Source organism: Cetorhinus maximus, chromosome 24 (assembly GCF_964194155.1).
Source record: "Cetorhinus maximus chromosome 24, sCetMax3.hap1.1, whole genome shotgun sequence".
NCBI lineage: Eukaryota > Metazoa > Chordata > Chondrichthyes > Lamniformes > Cetorhinidae > Cetorhinus > Cetorhinus maximus.
In genome coordinates, this window is record NC_135902.1 from 826,874 (window position 1) to 840,743 (window position 13,870).

Consider the following 13,870-nt stretch of genomic DNA (forward strand, 5'->3'; position numbering starts at 1 on the left):
TCGCTCGGGGGTTGGTGGAGGTGTGTGTGTGTGTGTGTGTGTCTCGCTCGGGGGTTGGTGGAGGTGTGTGTGTGTGTGTGTGTGTGTCTCGCTCGGGGGTTGGTGGAGGTGTGTGTGTGTGTGTGTGTGTGTCTCGCTCGGGGGTTGGTGGAGGTGTGTGTGTGTCTCGCTCGGGGGTTGGTGGAGGTGTGTGTTTGTGTGTGTGTGTGTGTATGTCTCGCTCGGGGGTTGGTGGAGGGGGTGTGTGTGTGTGTGTGTCTCGCTCGGGGGTTGGTGGAGGTGTGTGTGTGTGTGTGTCGCTCGGGGGTTGGTGGAGGTGTGTGTGTGTGTGTGTGTGTCTCGCTCGGGTGTTGGTGGAGGGTGTGTGTGTGTGTGTGTGTGTGTCTCACTCGGGGGTTGGTGGAGGGTGTGTGTGTGTGTGTGTGTGTGTGTGTGTGTGTCTCGCTCGGGGGTTGGTGGAGGGTGTGTGTGTGTGTCTATCTCGCTCGGGGGTTGGTGGAGGGGTGTGTGTGTGTGTCTCGCTCGGGGGTTGGTGGAGGTGTGTGTGTGTGTGTGTGTGTGTCTCGCTCGGGGGTTGGTGGAGGGTGTGTGTGTGTGTGTGTCTCACTCGGGGGTTGGTGGAGGGTGTGTGTGTGTGTGTGTGTGTGTGTGTGTGTGTCTCGCTCGGGGGTTGGTGGAGGGTGTGTGTGTGTGTCTGTCTCGCTCGGGGGTTGGTGGAGGGGATGTGTGTGTGTGTCTCGCTCGGGGGTTGATGGAGGGTGTGTGTGTGTGTCTCGCTCGGAGGTTGGTGGAGGTGTGTGTCTCGCTCGGGGGTTGGTGGAGGGTGTGTGTGTGTGTGTGTGTGTGTGTCTCTTAGCTCGGGGGTTGGTGAAGGGTGTGTGTGTGTGTGTGTGTGTGTCTCGCTCGGGGGTTGTTGGTGGTGTGTGTGTGTGTCTGTCTCGCTCGGGGGTTGGTGGAGGGTGTGTGTGTGTGTCTCGCTCGGGGGTTGGTGGAGGTGTGTGTGTGTGTGTGTGTGTGTGTGTGTGTGTCTCGCTCGGGGGTTGGTGGAGGGTGTGTGTGTGTGTGTCTCGCTCAGGGGTTGGTGGAGGTGTGTGTGTGTGTGTTTGTGTCTCGCTCGGGGGTTGGTGGAGGTGTGTGTGTGTGTGTGTGTTTGTGTCTCGCTCGGGGGTTGGTGGAGGTGTGTGTGTGTGTGTGTGTGTGTGTGTGTGTGTGTGTGTCTCGCTCGGGGGTTGGTGGAGGTGTGTGTGTGTGTCTCGCTCGGGGGTTGGTGGAGGTGTGTGTGTGTGTGTCTCGCTCGGGGTCTGGTGGAGGTGTGTGTGTGTGTCTCGCTCGGGGGTTGGTGGAGCTGTGTGTGTGTGTCTTGCTCGGGGGTTGGTGGAGGTGTGTGTGTGTGTGATTGTGTGTCTTGCTCGGGGGTTGGTGGAGGTGTGTGTGTGTTTGTGTGTCTCGCTCGGGGGTTGGTGGAGCTGTGTGTGTGTGTGTGTGTGTGTGTGTGTGTGTGTGTCTTGCTCGGGGGTTGGTGGAGGTGTGTGTGTGTTTGTGTGTCTCGCTCGGGGGTTGGTGGAGGTGTGTGTGTGTTTGTGTGTCTCGCTCGGGGGTTGGTGGAGCTGTGTGTGTGTGTGTGTCTTGCTCGGGGGTTGGTGGAGGTGTGTGTGTCTGTCTCGCTCGGGGGTTGGTGGAGGTGTGTGTGTTTGTTTGTCTCTCGCTCGGGGGTTGGTGGAGGTGTGTGTGTGTGTCTGTCTCGTTCTGGGGTTGGTGGAGGTGTGTGTGTGTGTGTGTGTGTGTCTCGCTCGGGGTTGGTGGAGGTGTGTGTGTGTCTGTCTCATTCGGGGGTTGGTGGAGGTGTGTGTGTGTCTCGCTCGGGGTTGGTGGAGGTCTGTGTGTGTCTTAATCTGTTTCCTGTAAATTCTGCTATACTCCCCTCCCTTCCTAAATGCTTTATTTTCTGGGTCGTTTTGTTGCAATGTATTTGCTTGGTGTTTGGGATTTGAAAGGGCTCTTGTTGTGTGTCTGCTCAGATTAAGACCGTGTGCTGTTGCCTAACATAGGACAGTAAAGTTCCATGCTCGCTTCCTGGATTGAATGAGCCATTGTCATTTGGGATAGGGAATGGATCCTACAACAGGCCTTGTCCCTGGTTGGTATGGGAAGGAAATCTGGATTCTCACTCCTCATCCTGTTAGTGACATTGCTGGAAAGTGGGTGTGTGCAGTTATTGAATGCGAATGAATTTGTGCTGGACTTGATGCCCAGATCGCACAGGGTCCTGCTCATACCTTTCGGTTAGAGCTATTTGAAGAAAAATTGTTTGGATTATCTACTGGGAGGCAACTGTTCTATATGGAGCTAAACCCCAGAAAGAACAGGGTCTGCCAGAAAGGAGAGCAGCAATTTGGTAGAGTTGGGGGAATCCAGATACCTCTCTGTACAATCCTGAGTATTTCTGAAGTGCCACTGGTTGTGGCTGAGCCACACAGGCCAGGGCCCCCTCCTCACAGCGGCTACATGTGGTTGAGGTTAACATTTTAAAAATAGTCTTTGGGTCAGTAGCCAGTGAATCTGGACCCAGAGCCCCACCCAGCTTCAGCACCTTCAGGAGAGGAGGGGTCAGAGAGGGAAATAACAATCTAGAAAAACAGATTGGTAATTGAGGAAATGTTGATAATGAATTGTATTGTACGTTAGATGTCACACTGAGCCGAGAGTGGTCGGAGTGCTGTATTAGAAGCGCTGTGTTTGAAATGTGCTTATGTTAACATTGAGTTGGGTTAATTATTGCTGACTCTGGGTACCAGCCAGCTGGGAATGATGTCACCTCAGTAGCCTGAGCTTTACAAAGAGCATGTGTTGTTGGATGATCTGCTGTCTGGGCAGGGTTTGGTACATTTGAGAGTACCTGTCACCAGGGACACAGAAGTAGAGGGAGGGGCATTCCTGACTGGGAACTAACCATCCATATCATTTTTTTCTTGCAGGAACTGAACAATTGACAGTTGTGCTGAAGCTCCACTAACTTGGAACAATGAAGAGATTCCGAAGACATGGACACGAACTACACCGAGAGCGCATTAAACAGGACCTGTTCCAGTTTAACAAGGTCAGTCAGCTCCTCCTCCTCTTCCTGAATGAAGTCAGATTGCTGGGCCCAGTTCTGTTGATTCTGACAGTTTGCTGGTACCCTGCCTAACTCACTATTCTTCATGTGAGCCTAGCCTGTTAGCAGGCTGTAATTCTGTAGGAAATAGCAGAGCTAGGCCCAGTTCTGTTGTCCTATGTACACATTGTAGTGGGTGTCAATAGATGGGGAAATGAAACAGCCTACTTGTGGACAGCAAAACCCCAGGAACAGCAGTGGGATGAAAGATTATCTGTTTTGCTGCTGGTTGAGAGATGAATGTTGATCAAGACACCAGGAGCACTTGCTGCTCTTCAGACAATGCCATGGAATCCTTTAGGAACCGTTTTTTTATTCATTTATGGCATGTGGGCTTCACTGGCGCCCTTGAGAAGGTGGTGGTGAGCTGCTGCCTTGAACTGCTGCAGTCCCTGTGGTGGAGCTACACCCACAGTGCTGTTAGGGAGGAAGTTCCAGGATTTTGACCCAGCAACAGTGAAGGAATGGTGATATATTTCCAAGTCAGGATGGTGAGTGGCTTGGAGGGGCACTTGCAGGTGGTGGTGTTCCCATGTTTGCTGCCCTTGTCCTTCTAGATGGTCATGGTCACGGGTGTGGAAGGTACTGTCGAAGGAGCCTTGGTGAGTTCCTGTAGTGCATCTTGTAGATGGTACACAAGCTGCTACTGTGTGTTGGTGGAGGGAGTGAATGTTTGTGGATGTGGTGCCAATCAAGCAGGCTGCTTTGTCCTGAATGGTGGCGTTGGAGCTGGACTCATCCAGGCAAGTGGAGAGTATTCCATCACACTCCTGACTTGTGCCTTGTAGATGGTGGACAGGCTTTGAGGAGTCAGGAGTTGAGTTACTTCCTAGCCTCTGACTTGCTCTTGTAACCACAGTATTTATATGGCGAGTCCAGTTCAGTTTCTGGTCAGTGGTATCCCCCAGGATGTTGATAGTGGAGGATTCAGCGAAGGTAAATCCATTGAATGTAAAGGGGCGATGGTTGGATTCTCTCTTGTTTGGGATGGTTATTGCCTGGCACTTGTGTGGCACAAATGTTACTTGCCACTTTTCAGTCCAAGCCTGGATATTGTCCAGGTCTTGCTGCATTTGGACATGGACTGCTTCAGTATCTGAGGAGTCGCGAATGGTGCTGAACATTGTGCAATCATCAGCGAACATCCCCACCTTATGGTGAAAGGAAGGTCATTGATGAAGCAGCTGAAGGTGGTTGGGCCGAGGATACTACCCTGAGGAACTCCTGCATTGATGTCCTGAAATTGAGATGGTTGGCTTCCAACCACAACCATCTTCCTTTTGTGCTAGATATGACTCCAACCAGCAGAGAGTTTTCACCCTCTGACTCCAATTTTGCTAGGGTGCCTTGATATAAATTAATTAAAGAAAAATCCATCCTTGCTGTGTATGTTATCACAAAGTGTTTTTTCTTGCCCTCCAATAGACTGTGGAGCATGGATTTCCGCATCAGCCCAGTGCTCTGGCTTACTCACCGAGTCTTCAGCTCATGGCCATTGGAAGCCGATCGGGAGCCTTCAAGATGTATCTTTTCATGTGCAATTCAAAAACGTGTGCTTTTGGCTTTCATTGACCTCAGCTGCAGGTAAAGGTCGCTTGCTGTGTGGCGATTGTAGTTGGAGGTTCTATCCCCACCATTGTAATTTGGGAAGAGCTGCTGAACCTTCAACTCCAATTGCTTCAATTAATTTCTCCAGTGATCTTGGGCTGTTACCAGACTGAGTCCTTCACCTGTTATGAATGGCATTGGTGCAATAGTTAGAGATGACCTTGGTTCAGGAGATCAGGATGTAGAATCTGTTTGGGTGGAGATGAGGAATAGTAGAGGGAGAAAACCACTAGTGGGAGTGGTCTACAGGCCCCCTAACAGTAACCACAATGTAGGACCAAGTTTACAAGAAGAAATATTGGGTGCTTGTGATGATGGGACAGCAATAATCATGAGGACTTTAATCTACATATAAGCTGGAAAAAATCAGATTGGCAGCCTGGATGAGGAGTTCATAGAATGCTTTCGGGATAGTTTCTTAGAGCAGCATGTTCTGAAAACAAACCGAGGTTATACTGGCCTAGATATTGTGCAATGTGACAGGATTAATTAATGACCACAGGGTAAAAGCACCCCTAGGTAGCAGCAACCACAATATAATTGAATTTTACATCTAGCGTGAAAGGGAGAAAAGTGGGTCTAAGACTAGTATTTTAAACTTGAGGGCAACTATGTGAGTATGAAAGCTGAACTAGGCGAAGTTAACTGGGGTACTAGGCTAGGGGATAGATCAATAGAGAAGCAGCGGAAGACATTTAATGGGATATTTCAGAATACTCTAAGTATATTCTTACTATAAAGAACATTTCTAAAGGGAGGGCCCACCATCTGTGGTTAACTGAAGAAGTTAGGGGAAGCATCAGACTTGAGGGAAAAAGCATATACTACGTAAAGATGAGTGGCAGGTCAGATGATTGGTCAGAATATAAACAACGGAGAATGACTAAATGGTTAATCTGGAGGAAGAAATTCGAGTATGAGAGGAAGCTAGCTAGAAATGTAAAAACTGATAGCAAGAGGTTCTACAGGTATTTAAACAGGAAAAGAGTAGGGAAAATGAGTGTTGGCTCTCTAGAGAGAGAGAGAATGGAGGGGTTAATAGATAATTAGGAAATGGCTGATGAAATGAACAAACATTTTGCTTCTGTCTTCACTGTAGAGGACACAAAAACATTCCAGCAACAGCTGTAAATCAGGAGGTGGAGGGGAGATGGGAACTTGGTGAAATTACAATCACTAGGGAAGTGGTACTGAGTAAACTGACGTAGCTGCGGGCTGACCAGTCCCCGGGTCCAGATGGATTTCATCCTGGGGTCCTAAAAGAGGTGGCCAATAAGGTAGTAGATGCATTGGTGTTAATTTTCCAAAATTCCCTGGATTCTGGAAGGATTCAATCAGACTGGAAAGTAGTAAATATAATCCCTCTATTCAAGCAGGGAGGGAGGCAGGAATCGGGAAACCTCAGGCTAGTTAGCTTGACGTCAGCCTTGTGGAAAGTGTTTGAATCGATCATTAAGGAGGTTATAGCTGGGCACTTCGAGAAACTCAAGGCAATCGGGAAGAGTCAGCATGGTTTTGTGAAAGAGAAATCATGTTTAACCAATTTATTGGAGTTTTTTTGAAGGAGTAACATGCGCTGTGGATAAAGGGGAGCCTGTAGACATATTGTACTTGGATTTGCAGAAGGCATTTGATAAGGTGCCACATCAAAAGTTATTGTGAAAAATAAAAGCTCATGGTGTATATGGATAGAAGATTAACTGGCTGGCAGAAAACAGAGTATGCATAAATTAATCTTTTTCTGATTGGCAGGATGTGACGAGCGGAGTCCTGCAGGGGTCTGTGCTGGGGCCTCAACTTTTTACAATTTATCTCCATGATTTACATGAGGGGGGTGAAGTCATTGTAGCTAAACTTGCAGATGACACCAAGATAGGTAGGAAAATATGTTGTGAAGAGGACAGGAGGTTGCAGATGGATTTGGATAGGTTAAATGAGTGGGCAAAAATCTAGCAGATGGAGTATAATGTAGGGAAATGTGAAATTGTTCACTTTGGCAGGAAGAATAAAAAAGCAGAGTATTACTTAAATGGAGGACGGCTGCAGGATTCCAAAGTGCAGAGGGATCTAGATGTTCCAGTGTACGAGTCACAAAAAATTAATATTCAATTACAGCAAGTAATTAAGAAAGTTAATGGAGTGCTGTCCTTTATTACGAAAGGAATTGAACATGAAAGTAAGGATGTTATGCTTCAGTTATAAAGGGCATTGGTGAGACTGCATCTCGAATGCTGTGTACAGTTTTGGTCTCCTTATTTAAGGAAGGATGTAAATGAGTTGGAGGCGGTTCAAAGGAGGTTTCCTAGATTGATTGCTGGAATGAGCAGGTTGTCTTAAGAGGAAAATGTTAGAAAAACTGTATTGACAATATGGACGTGGAAAGGATGTTTCCTCTTGTGGGTGAGTCCAGAACTAGGGGGCACTGTTTTAAAATTAGGGGTCACCCTTTTAGGATAACGATGAGGAGAATTTTTTTTTTTAAGAGGGTTGTGCGACTTTGGGATACTGCCTCAGAAGGCAGTGGAGGTGGGGTATTTGAATATTTTTAAGGCAGAGAGAGAGATTCGTGTTCGGTGAGGGAATCAGAGGTTATCGGGTAGATGGGAATATGAAATTCAAAACACAAACCAATCAGCCATGACCTTATTGAATGGAAGATTAGGCTAGAAGGGCTGAATGGCCTGGTTCTCCTATTTTGTACGTTCGTAATGACATAATATACGTAAAGGAGCTGAGTCTCACTCCGGCAGGCCCTGGACTTCAAGAGGTCACCGATAAGCATGGGGTTATTTCGGTTTGACCCAATAGGTAATGATAAATGTAACAGGGAAGAACAGAGCACAGTGGCCACAGGTGTCCACTTGAGCACGGCTTTCTTGAAACCCCAAAAATATTAAAGCTGCTTCTGATGGTCACTCTCCATCTCGATGCTACTGTGAGAGCTGAACTATGTACAGTGAAGGCAATACTAAAGGCACCGTGTCTAAATGCATGGAGCATTCGCAATAAGGCAGATTAATTAGCAGTGCTAATGGATGTAAATGGATATGATATGATTGCTATTACGGAGACATGGCTGCAGTGTGACCAAGGTTGCGAACTGAATATCCAAATATACTCGATATTTAGGAAAGACATCCGTCTTCACCCAAGAGAATGAGGATGAAGGTATGGAACTCGGGGAGAGAGACTGCGAGGTTCTTGAGCAAATTGATATAGGGAGTGACAAGGTTTTGGAGGTGTTGGCAGGCTTAAAAGTGGACAAATCTCCAGGCCCAGATGATTTGTGTCCCAGACTGCTAAGGGAGGAGATCGCAGGGGCTCTGACCCAAATTTTTAATTCTTCTCTGGCCACGGGGGAGGTACCAGAGGACTGGAGAACAGCTAATGTGTCTCCGCTATTTAAGAAGGGTTGTAGAGATAAGCCAGGGGACTACAGGCCAGTGAGTCTCACGTCAGTGTTTGGGAAACTATTGGAGAAAATTCTGAAGGAGAGAATCTATCCCCAACCTCGAGAGGCAAGGTTTCATCAAGGATAGTCAGCATGGCTTTGTCAGAGGGAGGTCATGCCTAACAAATTTGATTGAATTTTTTGAGGAGGTGACCAGGTGTGTAGATGAGGGTAGTGCAGTTGATGTAGTCGATATGGATTTCAGCAAAACCTTTGACAAGGTCCCACATGGGAGACTTATAAAGAAGGCAAATGCACATGGGATACAGGGTAATTTGATAAGGTGGATTCAAAATTGACTTAGTTGTAGGAGACAGAGGGTGATGACAGAAGGCTGCTTTAGTGATTGGAAGCCAGTGTCCAGTGGCGTACCACAGGGATCTGTGCTGGGTCCCCTATTATTCGTCATTTATATAAACAACATAGATGACTATGTGGGGGGTAGGATTAGTAAGTTTGCAGATGGCACAAAGTTTGGCCAGGTGGTTAACAGTGACGTTGAGTGTCTTGGGCTACAGGAAGATATAGACGGGATGGTCAAATGGGCAGATATGTGGCAGGTGGAATTTAACCCTGAAAAGTGTGAGATGATACACTTTGGAAGGAGTAATTTGACAAGGAAGTATTCAATGAACAGCACGACACTAGGAAGTTCTGAGGGACAAAGGGACCTTGGCGTGTATGTCAATAGATCCCTGAAGGCAGAGGGGCATGTTAGTGGGGTGGTGAAAAAGGCATATGGAACACTTGCCTTTATCAACCGAGGCATAGGTTACAAAAGTAGGGAGGTCATGTTGGAGTTGTATAGAACCTTGGTGAGGCCACAGCTGGAGTAGTATGTGCAGTTCTGGTCGCCACATTGTAGGAAGGATGTGATTGCACTGGAGGGGGTGCAGAGGAGATTCATCAGGATGTTGCCTGGGATGAAACGATTAAGTTATGAAGAGAGGCTGGATAGACTTGGGTTGTTTTTGTTGGAGCAGAGACGACTGAGGGGCAACCTGATCGAGGTGTACAAGATTATGAGGGGCATGGACAGGGTGGATAGGGAGCATCTGTTCCCCTTAGTTGAAGGGTCAGTCACGAGGGGACATAAGTTCAAGGTGAGGGGCAGGAGGTTTAGGGGGGATGTAAGGAAAAACATTTTTACCCAGAGGGTGGTGACGGTCTGGAATGCACTGCCTGGGAGGGTGGTGGAGGCGGGTTGCCTCACACCCTTTATAAAAGAACCCGGATGAGCACTTGGCATGCCATAACATTCAGAACTATGGGCCAAGTCCCGGTAAATGGGATTAGGTAGGTAAATTGAAATATTTATTAACAAAATAAAATGTTTCCAACACACCCATGAGATTACAATTACTTAATATTATAACAACTCTTAAAATTTCTAATTAACCTGACTCCCAGTTACACACCCCCTTTAAGGCAACAGTCCAAAATAGATTTTTGATTTAAAACAAAACCAAGTTAACACAGTATCCACTTGACAATGGAATTCCAAATGGCCATCTTCAACTTCTGTAACTGGACGTAACAGACTTATGCACAAATGGCTAGAGGCTTCTTGAAGGCTGTTTTACATGCTCCTGTTAGATCTTACATGGCCCTCCCCTCACATAGCCTTTCATTCTCCTTTTATATATGTTTCACTCTCTTTAATATGTAAATTCTATTGTTCCATATTTCTTTGGAATGGTACCTTTCCCATAATGTAAAAACTTTCATTTTGCCAATATTGCCAGTAATCTTTGGGAAATATTAACACACCTTAGCCTTGCTTATTTGGCTAGTTGCAAACAAACTAACATCCCTTTCAAATCCAAACAATCCCTTCACTTATCTAAAAATGCAAATTCCCATCACTCCTTACATGCTAAAACAGCATCCATGTTTACTCAGCATTTCAAACACATTTCTACACCTAGCTTCTGTTGATAATTCCAAGCTTGCAGTCCACCTGACTCCAAATGTAATTAAATCACAGAACCAACTATACTCACCCCCATAAACCTACTTTACAACAAACCTGAAAAATATGAAAATGATTATATTTTTGTAACACTCCAAACATTGTGGTAGGGCAGGGGACACCATTTAACAGAAAATTAGAGATGCATGTAACAAGGGTACTACAGTAATCATGGGTGACTTTAATCTACATATATACTGGTAAACTAAAGTAGCAATAATACTGTGGTGGTTGAATTCCTGGAGCGTGTACGAGATGGTTCTTTAGATCAGCATGTTGAGGAACCAACTAGGTAACAGGCTATCCTAGATTTGGTATTGTGTTAATTAGAAGGGGTTAATTAATAAACTTGTTGTGCAGGGTCCTTTAGGGAACAGTGATCATAACATGACAGAATTCATCATTAGGATGGAAGGTGAAGTAGTCAAATCTGAAACTAGGGTCCTAAATCTAAACGAAGGAAGCTACAAAGGTATGAGGCGTAAGTTGGCTTAGATAGATTGGGTACTTCATTAAAAGGCATGACGGTGGATAGGTGATTGCTAATACTTAAGAAATGAATGTATGCATTGCAGCAGTTTTATATATTCCTTTCTGGTACAAAAAACACAACAGGAAAATGGCTAACAAAAGAAATTAAGGATAGTATTAGATCCAAAGAGGAGTCATATAAAGTTGCAGTAGAAGTAGCAAGCCTGAGGATTGGGAACAGTTTAGAATTTAGCAAAGGAGGACCAAGAGATTGATTAAGAGGGAAATAATAGAATATTAGAGTAAACTTACAAGGAACATTAGTGAAGACAAATGTAGGTTCCTTACATTCCAAAATGGGAGAATTTATAATAGAGAACAAGTAAATGGCAGAGCAATTAAACAACTGCTTTAGTTCTGTCTTCATGGAGGAAGACACAGATAACTTCCCAGAAATACTAGGGAACTATTACTAAAAAAAAAAGTGCTGGAGAAATTAATGGAACTGAAAGCTGATAAATCCCCAAGGCTTGATAATCTACATCCCAAGGTACTAAGGGAGGTGGCCATGGAAATAGTGGATGTGTTGGTTGTCATCTTCCATCAACAGTAGTGGGGAGGCGTCAAGGGGTATGGGGAATGAGTGGGAGTATGGTGTTGAGATAGAGGATCAGCCATGACCCTATTGAATGGCAGAGCAGGCTCGACGGGCTGAATGACTTCCTCTTGCTCCTATTTTTTATGTTTCTATGTAACAACAGCAAAATAACTTGTACAATTTATTTTTAAAGCTGTACATTACTCCAAGCGCAGGAACTTTACCACTGAGTCTTCTAAGTCGCAGGGGAGTAGATGCAGAGTCTTTTTGTTTTTCCCCTTGACCGAAACCAGTAAGAAGATGCACAAAGTCTTCGAGTGTGTGCTTGTGCTGTGGGAGTAGTGCTGAAGCGAAGCCTCACCACCTACACTCAGTGCTCTCTGCTTATCCCTATCTGACATGTTGGAGTGTAAACTGTCCGCTGCCTTTGGCCATTTGCTTACATTCTGGAGGAGTCAGGTCCTGGACAACAAATGCTGGTGGGGCAGTTTTGGTGAATTTCTTTAGTGTATTGAATTCTTGACCAGAAACAGTCTAAGAAGCAAAACCAAAATAACCAGGTATCTGTTATAGCAATAATATCATAATTCCATTTGTCAACCTTTGCCTGCAGTTCACCAACCTTATTAACCACATGCCATGCATTCACATACATGCACATTAAACCTGATTTAGGCTTTTTATCTTCCCCCTTTTTCTGACCCCATCTAATGACTTACCATAACCTATTCTAATTCTATCAAACTCTCCAAGTATTCTATTTACCTTGATACTACACTCTGATATGTACTTCTCTACTTCCCACTGCCAGTTTTTCTCCTCTTCACTCTGAATTTCCCCATTGGTTCCCATACCCCTGCCAATCTAATTTAGACCCTCCCCAACTGCACTTGCAAGCCTCCCTGCAAGGACATTAGTGCCAGTCCTGTTAAGGTGTAACCCATCCTTCCTGTACACGCCCCACCTGCCTCAGAACCGGTCCCAGTGCCTCAGAAATATAAAGTCGTCCCTCCCTACCCCGTTTCTCCAGCCACGTGTTGAACTGCTCAACCTTTGTATTCTTAACTCACTAGCACATGGCACTAGGAGTAATCCTGAGATTACTGCTCTCGAGGTCCTGCTTTTTAACTCCCTTCCTAACTCCCTAAAATCTGCTTTCAGGAATTCGTCCCTTTTCCTGCCAGTGTCATTGGCCCAATGTAGACCACGACTTCTGGCTGTTCATCTTCCCCCAAAACAATGCCCTGCAGCTGATCCGTGACATCTTTAACCCTGGCACCAGAGAGGCAACCGACCATCCTAGAGTCGTGCCTACAGCCGCAGAAACACCTGCCTGCTCCCCTAACTAATGCAATCCCCGACTACTATAGCACTTCTGCTCTTCCTCGCCCCCTCCTGTGCAGCTGAGCCACCCGTGGTGCCACTTGGCTCTTGCCTCTGAAGAACCATCTCGCTCACCATTATCCATAGGGAAAAGAGGTTAAAAGCGTGGTATAGCCTCAGGATTCCTGAGTACCTGCCTGTATCTCTTAGATACTCTGGCTGCAGTGTGACCACCTCTCTAAACATGCCTATCCACATAATCCTCAGCCTTGCACATGCACCACAGTGACTCCAGCTGGCTCTTGAGTTCCGCAACCCAGAGCTGGTGACCCTCCTGCAGATGTCATCATCGAGGGCACTTTGTGCTTGTACAACTTCACACATTGCGCAGGATCCATATTCCACATGGCTGAGCTGCACTGACATACCTTAAACTTTATATAAAGTGTTTACTGCAGTAAGGTATAATAACTCACCTGTCACTCACCAGTCGCCACCTCTCTGCCGAGTCCAGAAAAGCCTATACTTACCAACCAATCAACTTATGGGAATCCTGTGGTGCCACTTTTAGATTTTATCTGTAAACCCCCAGCTTTCTCTCTCTGCTGCTTTATGGGCTCCTATGACATTCAACAGCTTCTTCTGCTGTAGCAAAGTAAGAGGTAGAAAAAGCTGCATCTCCTTCCCCTCTTTACTGAACTCCCTCACTCACCAAACTCCAATTTAAGCACTTAAATGCACCCAAAGTAACACTCCAGTGCAGGTCAAATGACTTGGATGAAGCGACCAGGTGTATGCCAGTCAGATTTGCTGCTGATACAAAGTTAGGTGGGAATGTAAGCTGTGAGGAGGACACATAGGCTGCAAAGGCAAATAGATTGACTGATTAAGTGAGTGAGCAACAAGGTAGTAGATAAGGTATATTATGGGGAAGTGTGAGGTTATCCACCTTGGCAGTGTCATGGTCAGAATTTGAGTTCCTTTTTATTGCCTGTGATCAATATGTTTTCATGTAGAAGGTGTCTGTTTTCTTCCCTGAAGAGTTATTGTCCCAATTTAAATAATCCCAGCAATAAGTTTTTTTGTGAGCTTTGAAAAATAGTTTATTTATTATTTTACACTTTCCCCAGAAGTTTAAAACATGCCACCTCTCTCACTCATCTCATACGTATTATCTCACACACATTAGATACAGATGAAGGTAAACCATACCATTCACTGTCACTGGGTCAAAATCCTGGAACTCCCTCCCTAACAGCACTGTGGGTGTACCTACACCACATGGACTGTGGT

At 45.8% G+C, this 13,870-nt stretch overlaps 1 protein-coding gene across 4 annotated transcripts in view; it reads left to right on the forward strand.

The window, feature by feature from the left end:
- The window catches only part of llgl2 (LLGL scribble cell polarity complex component 2), a 144,400-nt gene that overhangs the window by 50,028 nt on the left and 80,502 nt on the right, over window positions 1-13,870 (forward strand). For all 4 annotated transcript variants that reach the window (XM_078570640.1, XM_078570639.1, XM_078570642.1 and 1 more), the window contains 2 exons: window positions 2,976-3,097; window positions 4,580-4,677. In XM_078570640.1, the coding sequence (XP_078426766.1) occupies window positions 3,023-3,097; window positions 4,580-4,677 (173 nt within the window). In that variant the 5' untranslated portion in view covers window positions 2,976-3,022. The remainder of the gene's footprint in view (window positions 1-2,975; window positions 3,098-4,579; window positions 4,678-13,870) is intronic.